The sequence below is a fragment of the Pyrus communis genome, chromosome 2, assembly GCF_963583255.1.
Source record: "Pyrus communis chromosome 2, drPyrComm1.1, whole genome shotgun sequence".
Taxonomy (NCBI): Eukaryota; Viridiplantae; Streptophyta; class Magnoliopsida; order Rosales; family Rosaceae; genus Pyrus; species Pyrus communis.
In genome coordinates, this window is record NC_084804.1 from 30,760,063 (window position 1) to 30,778,847 (window position 18,785).

Here is an 18,785-nt window from a genome sequence, read left to right on the forward strand (position 1 = left end):
CATTAAGCGATACTCTGAGTGGAAGAGCGACCTCTACAGACATTTTGAGTCTTTTTAAGATGTGAAGACCACTCTCGAAGAAGGCCATCCTAAGAAATTGGTGGAGCGTCCAGAGGAATGGGAGTGGCTATACAGGCATTTTCAGCTCTCGAAGTTTTTGGTAAGTATAATAATATTTTATGTTTTTTTTAATATACGCGCTAATATGTACATTTTGTTTTTAACATAAGAGATCTAAGGCAAACATGAAAAGTACGTCGAAAAAGAAACTTCTCTACCACTCTGGTTCAAGGCCTTCTCCTATATGTTGGAGAAGCGATGAGAAGTAAAAGTATGTTATTTCTAACGAACTTTTTTAACATTCTTTAACCTTTTTTTTTTTCAAGATGGTTCTATGTTTGTAGAGATCGACATGTTGAAGGAAGTTTATGCTTTACCCGAGGATGAAATGGCTGAGCAGCTCCATGTAAGTTTATATAAATGTTACTTTTCTTTCATTTATAAATATTATAAATATTAGTATGTGTTTTCTTATTACAAGCTACCAGTCTTCTCCAAAAGGTGGCATCACAGCTTCCCTTGGACACTCCTATCGAGGACATGACTCTGATCAAGGATACGGGTTTTTAGTTCATGACTGAGAGGCTGGATTAGACCCTCAGTCTTAAGCCTGGTAGAGTTTAATAAGGGATGGGGAATGTGTGATACCGGGTCCATTGGGCTTCATTTAAGGAGATGAGATGATTAAGATGGCAAAAGGACCAAAGGCCCATTCCTCTATGTGTGATCGGACCTATAGGATGTGGGAGAGAGTGTCATTCACTTGAATCATCTCTCTATATAAGGCAACAATTAGCTCATTTCTCATTATGGTTTTTGGTGGTTCATTTCTAGAACAAGAGAGGAGGGCAACTCTTCCTCTCTAACATCAAGGGCCGGCCCTTAGAGAAGAGATTACTAGTCTCCATCTCTCTTCTAAGCACATCCACCTCGAATCACTAGAGGTATGGTGAATTTGGAGGTTGCCTCTTTTGGCAACTTACGGAAAAGCTATGGAGGGGGATCCAAGAAGATTCAATGGAGAAAGCTACATGGATGTTCCATGAAGATTCAACGAGGACAAGACAAGGTTCTAAGGAGCATAGGAACATCTTGGAGAGGCCATTACATTGGCTCAAAATGGAATACATCTCTCTCTCTCTCTCTCTCTCTCTCTCTCTCTCTCTCTCTCTCCCTTCCACTTGTTTAACAATGATTTAATTTGATACATCAACCATTAGGCCTGTGCATCTTGAAGGGGATTTAGTTCTGATTAGTAATTTTTTTTTAATGCTTCTGTTGCCTTGCTTTAACCTAGTGATCTTTCCCCTTTTTTGTATTAGTTTTGACTAATCATTTTGGCATTATTCTGGAAGATCTTTTCCAACGATTGAGGTTCAGGACATTATTCTGGAATATTTTATTTTCTAAAGATTGAGTTTCAGGGCATATCGCCAACGGTATTTTTCTGCAAATAGGTCTGACGTGGCCTAGTTCCTCACATTGACGACAAATAGGAACAAACTTTCTTTCAGTTGAAGAAGTGGTTCCAAGTGAGATAGACTGAGAACTCTTCACAAACCTTGTTCCTGCTAGTGCATCAGTTGAGCACTCACCAGCAAAATCCAGTTCACTTTTATGACAACATGGTTTACCCAACTTCAGCATTTTGTCAACTTTTTCAGCGCCAATAGTGAGTTTGAACAATTTTATTTTTCTGCCTCTTGCAAATCTCCCGACAGTTTCTCTTTGCTTTCACAAATAGAGATGCAACTTTCCTCAAGTGATTCTACCTGAGCAGATAGCTCGTCACTCAGCAAAACATGATCAATGATTTTTTATTTCAAGTAGAGCACTTTTTTCATCCCGCTCTTTCCTTGCATTTCTGAGAGTGTCATTCTCAGACTGCAACTCCTTGTCCCTTCTATCCAGCTCAATGTATTATTTCTTTGTGGTACAAGCCAAGTGAACCAACCTATCATATTTGATGCACAGCTTGGAGTAGGGAGCCACTGTGTGATTTTTAGGGAACACTTCATCATCACCCGAGAAATCCTCTAAAGTAGCATCGAGAAACTCTGTGTTTGATTCTATATCACTGAATAATTCTTCTACAGCGGCAACTAGATCAACAGTCCCTTCTTCATCATCTGTTGAGCAATGAGAGTAGTGCGACTCTTCACTGTCACTTTCTTCCCAAGTTTTTTTCATGACCTTGTCCTTTCTAGCTGACCATCTTCTATTATTTGCACAAGCAACCGTTAGATGTCCAATGCGACCACAGGTAAAGCATTTTCTATCTTCATTTGTAAAAGAACTTTCTCGGTTTGTTGAAAATTTGAATTGCTTCTTCTCATTGAATCTTCTTCCTTCAGTCCGGCCTCATGGATCTTTTGAAGTGCTGTCATTTCTTCTGCAATCTCTCCCCTTGTCCTTGATAATCCTCGCGAAATTTTTAATAAACAGTGTCAAGTCTTCCTCAAGATCTTCAGTCAACTTTGGTTGTTGCAGACTGATCTTTTGTGCCTTTCGGAGCACTGTTTCTTGCTCCTTTTAGAGTATCCTTCTTCAATCTCAAGTTCCATCTCAAAGGCTTTCAGTTTTCCCACCACCATGCCAAAACTGACTTCTTCTAACCCTTCGAGGGACTCTGAAAAATACTCAGTTTCATTCATCCCTTAGTTCTTCAAACTTTGAGAGGATAACCTGCAACTTCAAAGTTCTCACTTGTTTGTCTCCTTCATGCACCACTTTCAGTTTTTTTCACGCTTCATTAATTTCACTTGGAGAAAAATAGAAAGAAAAAAAAAATCAATGAATCATCAAAATGACCTCTCAGCTTCGGCTGAGAGGATGACGGTGACAGAGCCGGGGGAGGTGCGAATGGCAGTTCTCGGCTTCCGATGGGGGTGTCACAGGTCAATTTGGAGAGAATGACAAGGAGATAGTGAGGGCTGTAGAACTGCAAGGTTCGCGTGAGAGACTAGACTCAGATAAAGGGGAGATGGAGAGGTCATAATATTTATCGTATTTGTTTTATAACCAACTTGAACCATACAAAATACTCTAGTAGCTGACAAAACGACTTCTATAAGCAGGTTTTAATTCCAGACGTTCAATCCCATCCCACTGCTGCAGCTTTGCGAGCCACTCAATGTCCGATTTGATTCGAGTTAATATACAATTACGCAACAATTTGGCATCCACCATCACTAACTTACCCTTGTTAAAAACAGACAAACAAAACAACACAAATAGTTGTCGCGGTCCACATTATTTCAAACAAAAATGAAAAAATATGTACGTACGTATCTGAGAGTGAGGAGTTGAGAGAACCATCTCTGTCAAAAATAGGTAAGCGAGACAGGACCCTGTTACTCTTGGGTCCTAGTTAAGAAAAAAAATAATACAATCATCAACAATCGTCTGCCTTCTATACTATTATATATAAATAAATAAATAAAAAGGGTAGAGAAATATGCAGAGGAAACAGCAATGCCTGATACCCCCGATTTGCACAACTCATCAGTTGGAACAAAATACCAACTCCCCGACAGTCTGCCTACTGAAGGTGAACTTCCAATCACCAACAGAATCGGAAGAGCAATCAAATGAATATAATGCTTCGACAATACGAAAGACTTGCATTGCCACGCGAACCGCTTATGGATCAACAGTTGGATATAGACTAGGCATGTACATGCGTCCACTTCCATTTGAATCCGCATTAGAATAAAATGGCGAGTGAAGCTCCCCTGAGTGAGACGACTTTCTAGACTTTGTATTCTTAGGTGAAGAGGAGTAGGAATCATGTGAACTACTTGTATTATACAGTGATGATGTTGGCAAGCCATGGATCTTTGGCAACCCTGTTGGATCAGCACCCAAAGAATAACCTTTTTCAACTGTGTCAGCTTCCAAAGGCAGTTCATCCAACGTCTACAAACAAAAGAAAAACAGTGAGTACCAAGTACTAAACTGAGCACTTCCCGATGTATGATCTAAAAGCAGTAAATTCTTTTTCCATGCTGAAAAGAATCATCATTTAATTAATGACTGTCAACAAGTAGTTCACCAAAAAGATGTAATCTAAAAAATAACTACCAGAAATGAAACATATTAACCTCCAAGTAGAACAAGAGCCAAAATGCTCAGCCATCTACCAAACATACCCTTCCGATTCAGTAAAGTAGCACAGATTGCGGATATGCTGTGCCACATTTCATAAATATTTACTTTTGAATTTAAAATATACTCTGCGACTGATACTTGTTACAAAGCAGACGTAGTAATTAAAGGGATACCTTGTTTGAGGTCACAAATTATCTTAATCAACATTTGTGTTTTTAAGGAGAGGTTGACGAGGAGAAATTTAACAAGTTGTATTGATCTTAGAGAGGAAAATTGTTTTTATTGGCCTCATAGTTGAAGAGGAAATTTGTTTTCGTTAAACCTATATTAGAAAATGAACTGTCCTATGCCAAAATATGAAATTATTTGCTGACATGAATCAAATTTCCTAAAATCCCATACTGCTTTGATTGATTCAATTTGTCGTCCACATTTAATTGGGATTATCTGCACATACCAATATATGGAATGTGCACAGATAAAGCCAAGCCTCTACTTCCATGGAGTTCCAGGTGGAGTTGTTTATAAGCAAAGAAAAAACATACCCGGAAAGCCTGTTGCAGAACTCGGAGGGTTTCCCGGGTTCGCTTTCTTTTCATTGCTACTTCATCTGGCTCCTGCAGCATCCCTTCGAACAGGTCCTCACTGTTTGTGACCGTAAAAACCAAACCATCGATCAATCAACAGTCAATACAGGAAACTAGTAAATGGCATAAGATATATACGGCAAATGTAAAATTGGCAGATGCTTTTTCTGTTACCGGTAAAGCTTCTTAATGAAGACGTTGTGCAGCTCACGCTTTGTATGATTCACCTAAGGACATATTGATGACAAAAATAGTTACTATGAAATGCTCAGAACTCAATTTAGATCACACAACTGATAATGAGTTTAATCATGCAAATCAATCTTGGGAAGATAATACATATATTTTTATGGCTTAAAAAAGCACTAACTTCATATACTTTCATAGAATAAAATAGTACAAGAATACATGCAAGGCAGACAGGAAAACAAATACATACATATATACACAAGGCTCCAAATGTGAGTATAATAAAGGAAGCATTTAGATTTGAAGGGTTGCAAGAAAATAGTTTTAAGTTTCACCATTGTATAAATTTAACATCCCATGTGAAATGTAAATCAATTCCACCACTTGTACCTCATAGGTACTTGTCTAACACAAAACTACACTATCATACCATTCTAAGAATATGAATAAGAAAACATTGGGGGAAAAAAAAAGGAAAAGAAAAAAAGACGCAAAATGAAAAGTAAATAGCTGCACGCATCCATGAAAGTCGATATTACCAGGAAGTGCATTATTGCTTTTGGTACAGAATCCTCTATATTCTTCCTAACAATGTCATAGTAAGATCTTAATAGGAGTTTTGTGACTGCAATTTCAATTGTCTCCTGCTCTGAGTGGCTCTCTGTGGGCCTCAATATAGTTGGGGGCTGAAAGAAGGGTAAACAAGTTAGGAAAACACAGAAATATAAAATACTGTCTGATATTTAAAATAGAATTACAAGATAAAGCCCACAGGCAAAGTGAATATTGAAAATGACAAAATACCTCGCTTAAATGGATCATTGAGACTGCTTGTTCAATGTTGTTAATAGGTTCATTATATGGCTTGTTTATTAAGCTCTCTTTAGCTGGTGTGCGGTTATCATTCCCACCAAAAATTGAAGAAATCCCCCAACTTGAACCAGTTGAACCTCCTAATTAATTGCAAAAGATGACAAAGGAAAACACGTTGAATTCCATCATTTCATGTGAATGCCAACATGAAATCACGCATTGATACACACAAAAGCACATGCACAAGGCCTTATCAACCCACCAAGAGGACAACATACATATTATACATATTGTTGAATTCATCCTATAGGGTCAACATGTCACCATACATCACCAAAAATATTAAAAATGAAATTGTGTTACCTAATATATTCCCAGATGATGCAACTTTTTCATTGTCTGCCACAGGTCGTGCACCCTGTCAGTCATCCATACAAAATCATAAATACAATTAGACAAGCCGAGATTGACCAGTTTTTCAAAGGTGAAGGCAAAAGGCAAGGCATTTGGTTCTTGCTATGTCATGGAAGCTTCGATGTATCAATACAATAGCCTTTTAGAACTTGCTTTATAATAATGAAAAAAATATAAAATATAGTTTTGTAAATATAAGATATTGTAAAAATAACCCCCTACATTTTATGACGGTCCCACTATGTTGTTGATTACAACTTGGGACAATTTCATGAGATACTTCTATAATAAGTCTTTTTAAAATAATTCTATTAGTATTAGTATCATAATAAATAGTATATCGACTCTCTCTATTTCTGGACTTTGTATTTGTTATATTTTGTTGATTTGTGGGAAAAAAAAATAAAAAATAAAAAATAAAAAAATATAAAATGGTTGCCACATACTAAATGATGTATAGAGTTGGGCAGCTGAAATTTGATGGCTTAGCGGAAGTGAAAACACATAACTGAAAAGAAATGAAAATAAAAGGATAACTGGAATCACTCCAGGGGCCTCTCACCTGTTCTTGGCCTCACACCAAGAATTGGAATTGGGAATTGCTCCAAATAAACTCCTAAAAAAGGGGCGACCCTAAGCCAACAAGGCTCCCTGCTTTGCAAGGGTGTGGGAAAGTATTCTACACAGCCTTACCCTTGCTTTGCAAAGAGGCTGTTTCCACGACTCGAACTTGTAGCCTTTCAGTCACAAAGGAGCAACCTTCCTGTTGCGCCAAATAAACTCCTAGTCTCCTATTGCAGGAAATTTAACTCAACTTTTTATTCATAAACTCATTTGTGCTCTATGAGTAACAAAGGGGGGTTTTATAGAGCCCTAAAACCTAAAGAACGCAGAAAGGTAAAATTATTCTATGAAAGAAATCCTAATCCAAAATAGAATAGGAGATTAACCAAATCCTTCTAGAAACGGTGGTAGAGCTCCGCTCTTGCAATTGGGTTGTTACGATTACGGGTTGGATGTCTAATTGTCCAAGCGGTAATGATAGTATCTTGTACCTAAACTGGTGGCTCACTTTTTCTAAGTAATGGGGAAGAGGACTGAAACATGCCACTGAAAGACTACTAAGACAAAGATGGGCTGTCAAGAACGTAGAGGAGGTAAGATGGGCAGTTGGTCCAATCTAGTATGGATCGTACATGGATGGTAGTTGGAGCCAACAGCTCTCCTAGGGTTCCCTCATCTGGGATCCCTGGGGAAGAGGATCAAGTTGGCCATAGAACTAGGGAACTAATAATAAAATCCTGCTCCAAAAGTTTTAATCCAGTCCTAAAAGGAATTGGATTGCCTTCTTTCGCTTTTTAACCCTTACAATAATAAAGCCTAAAAACTTCTTCCTGTCTCTAAAGGAAACATGGAAGTTGCAATTATTCAAAAGCCTAAAAACCTAAAAACTTCCATTATCAACAACCACGCATGTGTTGGAAGATAGATGTTCTCCAATCATCATTATTCTTAGGGTGAGTTAATTTGTATCTCACCACCGACATCCTTGGTTGAGCAATCTCTTCAAATTCATCGTCAGTATTGGATGGAATTTCAGGTTCATAAACTTCTTCCTCCATCAAATGCCTTTTGAATACTTGCTGCCAACACATTTTTAGGTTGCTCCTTTGTGGGACAATGGATAGCAAAATGTCCATAACCTTTACATTAATTAAACCTTAGAACTCCACCTTCTTGTGTATCAGATTGTGCTCCCTTTCCCTTCTGAATCTTCATTGAATCTGAATCTTCATAGAACCTGATGTATTGGGATCCTTAGAAACTAGATCAGGTGTTGGAGTTCCATGATCATTGAAACTAAGAAAGTCAGTCTTAAAACTATTACTTCAAATTATGCACTCTAAACAACTTGATAAGCCCTCTTTAAAAAATTCACTTCATGAGGAATCAATTCTGAGAAAGCGGCACTAGTTGATCCTCTCTTACACACATCGCAACATCAATTCTTCAAATTTAGCATTCAGCAACTGGCACACTTTTTGTCGAAGAACTTGCCACTGATCCAATAACTGTTGTTGATAAGATAAAGAAACATATTTTTCATTTAATCAATCTTTCTTCTTGCCCTGCTCTTTCTACTTATCGTTCAACATTAGTCCCGAATAAGTTAGCTTGACCCACCAACTTATACTTGGCAAACTTAACTTTCCAATTCAGACATCTCATAATATTCGAAATAGTGGTCCATGGCAGCTAACCAATCGAGGAAAGCCTTAGGATTCAGCTCACCATTGAAAACATTGATAGTGATTAATGATAGTAAATTTAGCATTTTTTTCTAGTTTCTACACACGCAACTGTGATAACTATAGAAATAGTGCTTTGCAATAATGAACCTCAAATGAGGGGCGACTTTCCCATACCTGTTCAGGCACGAATCCATTTACTGGTCTGGCAAGAATTGCTCTAGATTTCAAACTTCTTTCAGATGTTGGTGCCTTATCAGAATCTACACCATCCTAATTCACAAAACAGAAATAAAAGACATAATTAAAAAACACAAAAATTAGACCGACTGATTCCAATGAAAAAAATTATACATCTAAAGCATATACCTTTTGCCTTGAAAGAGGCAGTGGTATCCGAGATGATTTCACCTGTTGCAATGCAACCTCCACAGCCTTACTCCCACCAACAAAATTTGCATGTGAAGTATTGATGTAGTCCATCTGCAAATTGAATTACAATAAGACCCAAATATACTAGCAAAATACACGAGACGGAAGAAACAATTACAGATGCTCTGACAGGTTCTAAAGTTGCTATAGTTCAAATATGTATTAAAGCAAAGGATCCTTATTGGGACCCAACATGCTCGTTATAATTCTTTTATGAGAAACTAAATTTTACCAAAGAGTTAAACTCCATAAAAAACATAGTAGCAGAACTTGAAAAGCTACTCCCAAAGAAGACCAAAACACCCTCTTACAATGTAGTACAACTCCAACAGCTATCCTACAGCAGCTCCCCCATTTAATAAAGTGAAGCCCATAATGATTCCCTAAACTTCACTTTTCCCAATAGTTCTATATGCCCAAGAAACTATTTCAGAAGGCTGGTTTACCCAACAAAACCGTGACCAGCAGTTTTCAATTCATGGAGAGGTTACTAAAAAAAATTCAAACAATGTCGATCAATACCTCATTTGAAGGCTTTCAAACAACAATTCAAATAATGCACCACCACTATAATGCAAAGTATCTTAACCACTATACCTCCATCTCAATAATATGCCCAATCATTGTCTCAGAGGGTTCAAGGCCTTCCCGCAGGAAGTTCCCTATGACTTCATCCATCCGCTTTCTTAGAATAGGGAATCGCTGCAATTCACTTACTAGGCAGCGATGGCTAATCTGAACAGAAAACAATATTATTTGGAAACTGAATTAGGAATGTGTATAACCAAGAAAACAAATAAAAATCCAAGTTACACTTTTTCTACCTTCATCAACTCGTCATATATGAACCTAGCGCACTGAAGGCTTGGATCTAACAAGCGAGCTATTTGCCTCCGGACAAGATTTTCAAACGGAACCTATATGCATGAAGTCAAAAGACTCACTTGATCAACAGAGAAAGGACACATAAATCAAAGAAAAGACTTAAAGAAAGAAAGAACATATTAATGTAAAAAAAAAAAAAAACAAAAATTAAAAAAAAAAAAAAAAAAAAAGTCTGCCTCTAAATCATAAGTACGCAATTTAACAAAAGAAAGCAGAAAGTGAGAAAGTAATAACACCTACTTCTGGTACAAATAATGCAGATCTAGGACCGGTGGCATTTTGAATGGCAGTTCGAATGTCATCATCTGTAAGATCCTCACATGGATCCACCTCCTACAAATGAAATCAATTCATATCATTTAATGATGGCAAAACTTATAAAGGTGACCGCTATTCCAACCACAGAACAACTTAGGAGGAGGGAAAGACTGAATAACAGTCATTTAGCTTTTAAACCTCATCATACCATACTTCTCTATAAGCAGATCTGACATTTTAAACTCTAAAAATGCACACACAAATATACTTCAAAATTTGTGAAAAGGGACAAGGGTCATATTTTTTTCATCATAAAGAACTTAAATTGCAACAATTTAACAGTTAAGTTACCCTTTATCCATGTAGAAAGACTTAAACAGCTAAAAATGAAAATAAAAAAATAAAACGAGCACACTTGCATTAATTTGAATTTTAAGCACCCATATATATCCATGTAACATTGAACAGTCACACCAGTGTCCACATTGAGAAAATCTCCTTACGCTTTTAAAGATTTTAAAAGTTATCATTCTCACAATAACAAACAAGAAAATTACTCCATTTAATTGGTGAAGAGAAAGAAAGTATAATTTTTATATTGCAATCTATTGTGCTCTCAACTGTCCAAATGGACCAATAACCTATATTGGCATACAAATTGAAACATAGAACAGATTTCTTAAAAGTGATATGATTAAAACTACAATACATTATGCTGTCATCTTACTGGAGATGAAGGAAATAAATCATGCTTAGGATAGAGCAATACAATTGTATTATAAGTAACATGCAACTTTAAAGCGTAATTGTTATTTGTATGCTGCTCCACTAATTAAATAATATAACAGAGATTCAAGCATAAAGATCTCAGCCAGATTTGTATCACAAAGTTCAAACCTCCAAACTCTTCACAAAGATATTTTGAAAAATATAGTGAATTCGCGCTCCACCAGAAAGCTCAGTTGTTGACATTTCTTCATTTTTCCCCTCGACCATTGTAGAAAATGCTGTTTTCAATAAGAAATTTCAGATACTGTACATCAGTTTCACATGCTACACAATACAGATGCATACAAAGGTAAAAGATACAAATTAAACGACATGATCTATTGCATTTATCAGGAAAGCCAAAAGGACACATAGCAGGTAAACCATATTTACCTTCAGAATACTTTGAAAGAATGTTAAGAAGTAGAGCTCCCTGACCAGCCTATTGGCAACAAAAATTAAGACATGTAGTTATATATGCATAAAAAATCAGTCACGACAAAGACCACCAGAAATTAAAGTGGGTAATCTATGCATAGAATTCAAGTGTCAAAATAGTCAAGTTTACAACTCTTGTGGCATGGCAACAGTCGTGGAAATTACATCACATTTATAACTGCCTATTATGATATTATCACATGTATATATAGCACAGAAGATTGCATGACAGAGATTATAAGTTACTAACAAGTCATGTATTGGGGTTAGGACAGAAATCCCATAACCTCAAGATATTACAACATAAAATTTAATCGTACAATACTATAATCCATATTGATCGCTCTAGTTTTAACTAACAATAAGCGCACCTTTGATTCTGTGATTTCCCCGTAACTGGCGTGCTCCTTGGCAACAGTAACTAGTGTAGAGCTTATGCGTGATTTGAGCCCCGGAAGTACAGCCTTAATATGTTGCACCAGAATCTGTAAATAAATTACTAAGGTTAAGTCCATAAGCCATCTGCATTAATATAGCAACCTTCACACAGAACAGCCCAAATTACAAAGAAAATGCCAGATAATCACAATAGTCTAAGCGGATTGAATGGATATGTGTGTCTGTGTCAGGTTTTTCCAGCCCATGATAAGTTGTCCTAAGTCTAAGGAATTATAGTCTTAGAGGTTAAATTGTTTTCCCAATTGGAGTTGTTTTCCCAATTGGAGTTGTTTGCCCAATTGGAGTTAGTTTCTCAATTGGAGTAGGATTTATAACTAGATTCCAATTAGGATTAATAATCTATTGAAGACGACATTTATTATGTGGCTATTGTACTAGTTTTGAATTGAAGGAAGCAAAACAATAAATTGTTTACCACTCAAGGGATTAGAGTGAGAGAATATTGTAAAGTGTGTGCGAGAGAAAAGAAAAGAGATAGTGTATTTCTTGTTCTTGTTCTTTCAGGTTTTTCATCAATTCCTAGTTCTAGAGATTTGGCAAGATTATTGGTTGTAATTATTGATATAGTGAAAGATTGTTGTTGTTGTCCCGTGGACGTAGGCACGTATTGTCGAACCATGTAAATTCGTGGTGTTATTTATCTTGGTTTTTTTTTTTTTTTTTCCGGAGATTGTTCTATTTTTCCCATTCTTAAACGCGTTGTTCTCAACAAGTGGTATCAGAGCCAGGTTTGGCTGATATCCGTTTAGAATGGAGGGTGCAACCCGTTTTAATTGGGTTACATGGAAATCAAGAGGAGGACATTCTTTACTGAAGGTGTTAAGAGCAAGCCAGCAAGTATGTCTGATGTTGATTGGACTAAGATGAACATAAGAGATGTTTTTTGGCAAAGAAGTCTATAATTGCCTTTGCCAATGAAGATGAGATGTTTGATCACATGGAGTCTGGTCATGGGTATTGCGATCAGAGGGAGCCTGGTCAAGAGGGTCTTGGTTCATAAGTAGTTCGATCAAGGGGAGTCTGGTCATGAGTAATTCGATCAGGGGGAGTCTGGTCATGAAAAGTTCGAGCAATGGGAGTTTGGTCAAGAGGAGCAATCCTATTTCTTTCTTTTTTTGGTATACCTTCCTCATGGTCTAGAGGGGGAGATTGTTAGGTTTTTCCAGCCCATGATAAGTTGTCCTAAGTCTATAAGGAATTATAGTCTTAGAGGTTAAATTGTTTTCCCAATTGGAGTTGTTTTCCCAATTGGAGTTGTTTACCCAATTGGAGTTAGTTTCTCAATTGGAGTAGGATTTATAACTAGATTCCAATTAGGATTAATAATCCTCATTGAAGAAGACCTTTATTATGTGGCTATTGTACTAGTTTTTGAATTGAAGGGAGCAAAACAATAAATTGTATACCACTCAAGGGATTAGAGTGAGAGAATATTGTAAAGTGTGTGCGAGAGAAAAGAAAAGAGATAGTGTATTTCTCGTTCTTGTTCTTTCAGGTTTTTCGTCAATTCCTAGTTCTAGAGATTTGGCAAGATTATTGGTTGTACTCATTATTGATATAGTAAAAGATTGTTGTTGTTGTCCCTTGGACGTAGGCACATATTGCCGAACCACATAAATTCTTGGTGTTATTTATCTTGGTTATTTGTTTTCGATTTCCAGAGTTTGTTCTATTTTTCCCATTCTTAAACGCGATATTCTCAACAGTCTGTCTGTCAAATGAACAGCATCAGGGCCAGTGAGATGAGAGAAACCTGTGTATACATGCAGTAGTATAACAGTTGCAAACATGAGACAAGTTTGTAAGAGTTCAAAAAATGTTAGACCTGGTTCAACTTCTTTGCCAACTGAGGGACGCCACAGCGGTCAGCTAGACCATTATATACCTACATCATCATATGAAAATTTCTATTTAGAAGAGTTTCTAAATCCATGCCAACAGATAAAAATAAATCCAAGGAAGAGTAAGCATACTGGGCGGCTGCGGAAAAATTTCTCCTCAGCCACAAGAGCATCCTTAATACTTCGGTTCATCATAATATCCTGTTCCAAGGACACCCTTATCAGAAACCTTTCAAATTAGTTTCCTAATTTGATAATCCATATTTGCATATACACAAGAAAGCCAACACCAAATTAAAATAACTGTTAGGTATGACTTTGACAGGATCAAAGGAACAAAAGGGAGGAGTAGCAAAAAAAAGTGTGAATCTTTAACAAAGATTTCTATATTTTTGTTCCACAGCACTAAACTATCATTTAAGCTTACCACCATCTCACATACAGCAGAAAATAAACAAACTTCTATGAAGTTTAAGATAAAGTACCTCCTGACTACGATTCACAACACCTACATAACCAAGTCTCAGGGGAATCACTTTTCCAAGCAACAGATTACGGGCATCAGTACCTCTATCCATTATATCCAACTGAAGTCATTAAAACATGAGCCAAAACCATATCAGCACAAAATAAACATCTTGCAATTGTGTCGATGAATTAAACCTGTAAAAGAAATCTAGGTTAAAAATAAAAATCACACCTTTGTGATTACTCCTATGGTTCGTAGACCTATCAATAGGAAATTGCACACACTAGTTAGACACAATTTAACCAGGAATACCAAATGCAGAAGAGCAGAAATTACCATCAGGATCAGCATTTCCTGCAATCTGAAGAGCATCTGAGTTTGCTAAGTCAGAATTTGCTGCTGTAACAGCAAGAATTAAACAAGTTGGAATTTTGATGTATGACATGATCATCGTCCTAATTCTGGCTTCGATATCAGAGGGTTGGTCACCAACAGGAACCTTCGTTATACCAGGTAGATCTACTAGAGTGATATCAAGAACATTTGGTGAAAATATTTTCAAGCGTATCTGCTTGTCTGTGACACCTTTATTCCCCCCTGCCTCTCTCTCTGTCTCAGCCTATGTCAATAGAAATTTATTTAGCACCAGAAGACCAAGTGTAAATATATATGTGTGTGTGGGTGTGTACATAACTTAATACTCCTATTCACAAATGCACATCAACGGTTACATATTTCACTTGAATTTCTATAAGAATACATATTGAAAACTAAATAATATAAATGAAAGCATAACTCAATTATATTATGGCCACACTTGGGTATGTAGAAGTAAATGAAAGAGAGTTCAAAAGCTAAGCAGAATCTTATAAAGCAATTTTAGTTTCTCAGCACCTTAATGTCAAAACTCAAAAAAGTAGGAATTATTGGAATAAAATTTTGGTGGCAGAATGAAAGTAAGGGTTAGAGTCAGAAAAAGAAGCAAACTTTCTGGTAAAACTTTCAATTTAATGGGCTACATTTAAGTAAAAAATTCCATTTCTATGGTGGCATTTTAAAACTGAACTGCTGAAAAGTAATCGCTTAAACTAGTGACTGGGAAGATACGCTAAACCGATTATGTTCAGAGAATTGCACTAACTTTGCAGCCCAATAAATTTTATGGGGATCACATTTACAAGCTAACATTGTTGTACGGAAAAAGTGTATTTCTTACAATATTCAAATTCAAATCATACTGCATAACATGCTCTACTTTCCTAGGAGCTAAACAGCAATACCCAGACAAGTGATCTAAAAGAAAGCACCTGAATTTCCCTCCGAATCTCGGAGAAGTCGTAGAAGCGCTTCCCAGGAACGTGCAGGAACTCCCCATATTCCTCGTCAGTGCCGTCAGCATTGCGCTTGGTCTGCAAGAGCTGGAGTACAAGCGGGCGGCGCGTGCAAATTTCAGAACCACGCGGCAAGAAGTCACGGCCGACGAGGGCCTCGAGAACGCTGGACTTGCCGCTACTTTGGCTCCCAACGACGGCCACCTGAGGAAGCTCAATGGTGGATTGGGAACCGAGCTGCGCGAAGATGTCTTGGAGCTTGTTCACTATTGGGATCACAGAGTTGCCGAGGGGGGAAGCTGAGGGTGAAGGAGACGAACCGGATTGGGGGGGTGCCACTGAGGGTTCGTCGGCCATGGTTGGATTGGATCGTGCAGGGAGGAACTGGAGGGTGACGCCCTAGGGTTTTGGAAATTTCTTGGAGAGAGGGACTAGAGAGAGAGTTTGATTTGATTATCGTGTCCCTGGAGCCCTTTGAGTTTTTGAGCTGTTTAGTCCTTTCTTTACGGGAAAGTTGAAAGTCAGAAGTCTGAGGCACGAGGGGAGGTGGATTCGTTTCACTTTGGGATCGAACAACATTTTACTTAGGATTTTAAGAGATTTTAAATTTTTTTACAATTTCAGGAGTATTCAAACACAATTTTAAATGAGGGGCATAGTTTGGTTCGGCCCATTTCACCCATAAAATCGCCAATCGGACAGAAGCTCTATATACTCTATCCGATTTGGTTTTGAATTAGAATAGAAATCGTGAACCGAACCTACTTGAACCGGTTTCTTTTCCGTCCAATTCTCGAGATTTCAGGTTATCTCAAATCTTGAATTTTTCTGTTTTCGATTGTGAATTTTTGTTTGTTTGGAGAATTATTGGTTATTTTTTTCTCCAAGTTTTTTTTTTATTTTTTAATAAATGATGTTATCTACACTACAAGGTAAGGAAGTGGGCTAAACTTCACAATGAAATATAAATTGTTTGATCACTCTAATGGAGCTTCTGTCAATCCAGTCCACCAAAGTGTGTTGTTACTTCTGAGAGTGGTGTTATAAATGAAGTCATTTTTGCATTCACTAAATGGGAATCCACCGATATGGCTTTATGGTCTAACGATGCTATTAAGCATGTAACAGGGTGTAAGACAGCCTGTGAAGTTTAGTCAAATTTACAAGACAAATATGTCTCCATTTGTAAAGCTCGGGTGAATCACTTACAGATAGAATCCAAACGTTAAATTCATAGGTGAAAGATAAAGTAAACAATCTCAAACATAACACGAGATTTACGTGGTTCGGCATAAAAGCCTATGTCTAATGGCAAAGTACGATAAGAAAATTTCATTAAACAAAAGGAGATTACAAAAGAGTGTTTAAAAATACACAAACCCAAATTCTATAAAGTTACACTAACAAAAAAAACCAAACTAGCAGCGAACCGGAACAAATGGAGAAGTCTCTCAAAATACTCTCAAACTCACGAACTCACAATTTGACTCCTAAGACTCCCAAATCTACATGGTGACCTCCACTACAAAACCAAATTAGAGAATACTCTTTAAACTAATGGTGATGGCACACACTACTGAACTAACCCTAAGGTCCTATTTATAGAGCATAGGACATAGGTTTACATAGGAATCCTAATGAGAAGTAAAATTCAAATCCTAGTAGGTAAGGAAATCAAATCCTTGTCCTAATCAAATTGTAAATAACGGAAATTCTCAACCAAGTAAAGAATCGAACCAAGAAGTAAAAAACTCAAAATAGGACACACAACTAACCTAAATAGAACTGCAAAATGAAACAGGAAATGAATGTTGCAACATTTTGCTTGTACTCGACTGGTCGGCTACCACCGCTGATTGGTTGCAAGCTGCCAAAAACTTCAGGTGGTGCTTCTTTGCTTTTCCTGATCCTTCGTCACCTCCAGATTCATATCCAAACTCTAATTTTGAGCCATAAATCACAACATATTGTCATTGCTCTATCTCGGCTTCCAAATAATGTCATTATTAGAACTGTGATATTGGCCATATGAACTCCTATTACACTAAAAGAAATTATTGCACAACTTCTTGCTGCTAAGAAAAAGGCTGAAACGATGGCACACAGCTTGAGTTTTAATTTGGAAGCTATTTATGTAAAATGAGGTCATCTCTAACTGGGCCAGCCAAAGGACCATAGGTCATAAACTAGCTAAATGGCCAGCGGGCTTGCCAAAGAAAGCCAGCCAGCCAGCCTAAAAGGGAAGCCCAACTGTGGTCTAACGGTAATATGACATCAATGCAACTTCGATTACTGGGGGTTTGGGCCATTAGTACTGGAAGGTCTGTTGAGCAAATAGGAACTAGAGTTAGATATTATTTTTTTTTATTTTTTTAACAAAATTTAAAAAAGAAAATTAAAAATTATAATTGGGCCTTTGGTACTGGAAGGTCTGTTGAGCAAATAGGATTTGATCAAGACAATGCAACTTCGATTACTAGTGGTTTGGGTAGTTTGGGTTTTAAGAAGTTGTATTTCAATTAAATTGTGATCTTTGAATTAATGTCTAAGTTGGTTAACATGCAAATAAATTTAAAATATTTAATAACATGAAATTTAACTAAATATGTTAGTTTAATTCAATTAACTAATAAAATTAAAAAACAAACTTAAAATAATAAATTATTGAGCGGGTTAAAAATAGCCCCCTTCAGTTGGAAATGGTATATAAATATGATCTAGCACTGTTCATTAAAAAAATAAATTCTTACAGAACTATAATTTGGACGAAGGCTAAACATTACCGTTTCGGTTGGAGATGGCATGAGCTCCTCCATATCCTTTGTTTGTCAGACTAATTCTTCGAAGGTGGGTTTTGTCAACCTGTTTATTTATTTATTTATTTTCTACTAAACCCCTGTTTTAATCCCCATTTTGCACAAATTGATAGGCACATGTATGGAAGCATATCATTTTCAAACTTGATATGATGAACGCATACCATCATCTGGAATGGGATTTCCTGTTTCAAGTCATAGGTTAGTTTCGTTTCTTTTTTTCTTTTTTTCTTTTTAATTTTTTTTTTATTCTAGCGATAACTTTAGTAAGTTATATATTAGATTAGCCACCAACGGAATTTGAACCCACACCGTCATTTAAGGGCACAACATATTTCCACCACTTACATTATACTCATAAAAAGTTATTTGAAATAAAAAGTTTTCTGTATTGGTCAATGGATCATGATTTCTTTACTTTATAAGGCTCAAGAGGACTTCGTCAAGGTTTGGAACCCTAAGGGCTGGTTTGGTATTGTTGTGCTTTGAAAAAAAACTGATTCTGCTGTGATGTGAGAATAAGCAGTTGTGAAATAAAGCAGCAGAGTGTTTGGTAAACTCTTTTGTAAAAGTGCTTTTGAAAAAAAAAAAAAAAACAATATTATAGTGTTTGGTAAACTTTTATGTAAAACAGATGTGAAAAAAAGTCGATTTTCAAAGCTGGGT

At 36.7% G+C, this 18,785-nt stretch overlaps 1 protein-coding gene across 1 annotated transcript; it reads right to left on the reverse strand.

The window, feature by feature from the left end:
- Positions 1 to 3,153: 3,153 nt before the first annotated feature.
- On the reverse strand, positions 3,154 to 15,839 carry LOC137725485 (dynamin-related protein 3A-like). The gene is made up of 20 exons (XM_068464190.1): positions 15,280 to 15,839; positions 14,309 to 14,591; positions 14,204 to 14,232; positions 13,989 to 14,090; positions 13,636 to 13,704; positions 13,488 to 13,547; positions 11,575 to 11,688; positions 11,159 to 11,207; positions 10,895 to 11,004; positions 9,980 to 10,072; positions 9,679 to 9,771; positions 9,452 to 9,589; positions 8,792 to 8,905; positions 8,600 to 8,695; positions 6,123 to 6,177; positions 5,751 to 5,899; positions 5,486 to 5,632; positions 4,932 to 4,984; positions 4,716 to 4,815; positions 3,154 to 3,978 (listed from the first exon to the last, which is right to left on the reverse strand). The coding sequence occupies exons 1-20, from the start codon at positions 15,658 to 15,660 to the stop codon at positions 3,703 to 3,705; spliced, it is 2,511 nt and encodes an 836-aa protein (XP_068320291.1). The 5' UTR covers positions 15,661 to 15,839; the 3' UTR covers positions 3,154 to 3,702.
- Positions 15,840 to 18,785: the final 2,946 nt, after the last annotated feature.

Bases quoted from the DNA above. Each gene is read 5' to 3' on its own strand.
- LOC137725485 (XM_068464190.1), bottom strand. From the start codon at position 15,660: ATGGCCGACGAACCCTCAGTGGCACCCCCCCAATCCGGTTCGTCTCCT. The intron at 11,005-11,158 runs GTAAATATGGTT...TATTGAAAACAG, and splicing joins TCTTTCAAAGTATTCTGAAG to CATTTTCTACAATGGTCGAG. The intron at 9,772-9,979 runs GTAGGTGTTATT...TCATGCATATAG, and splicing joins CTGCATTATTTGTACCAGAA to GTTCCGTTTGAAAATCTTGT.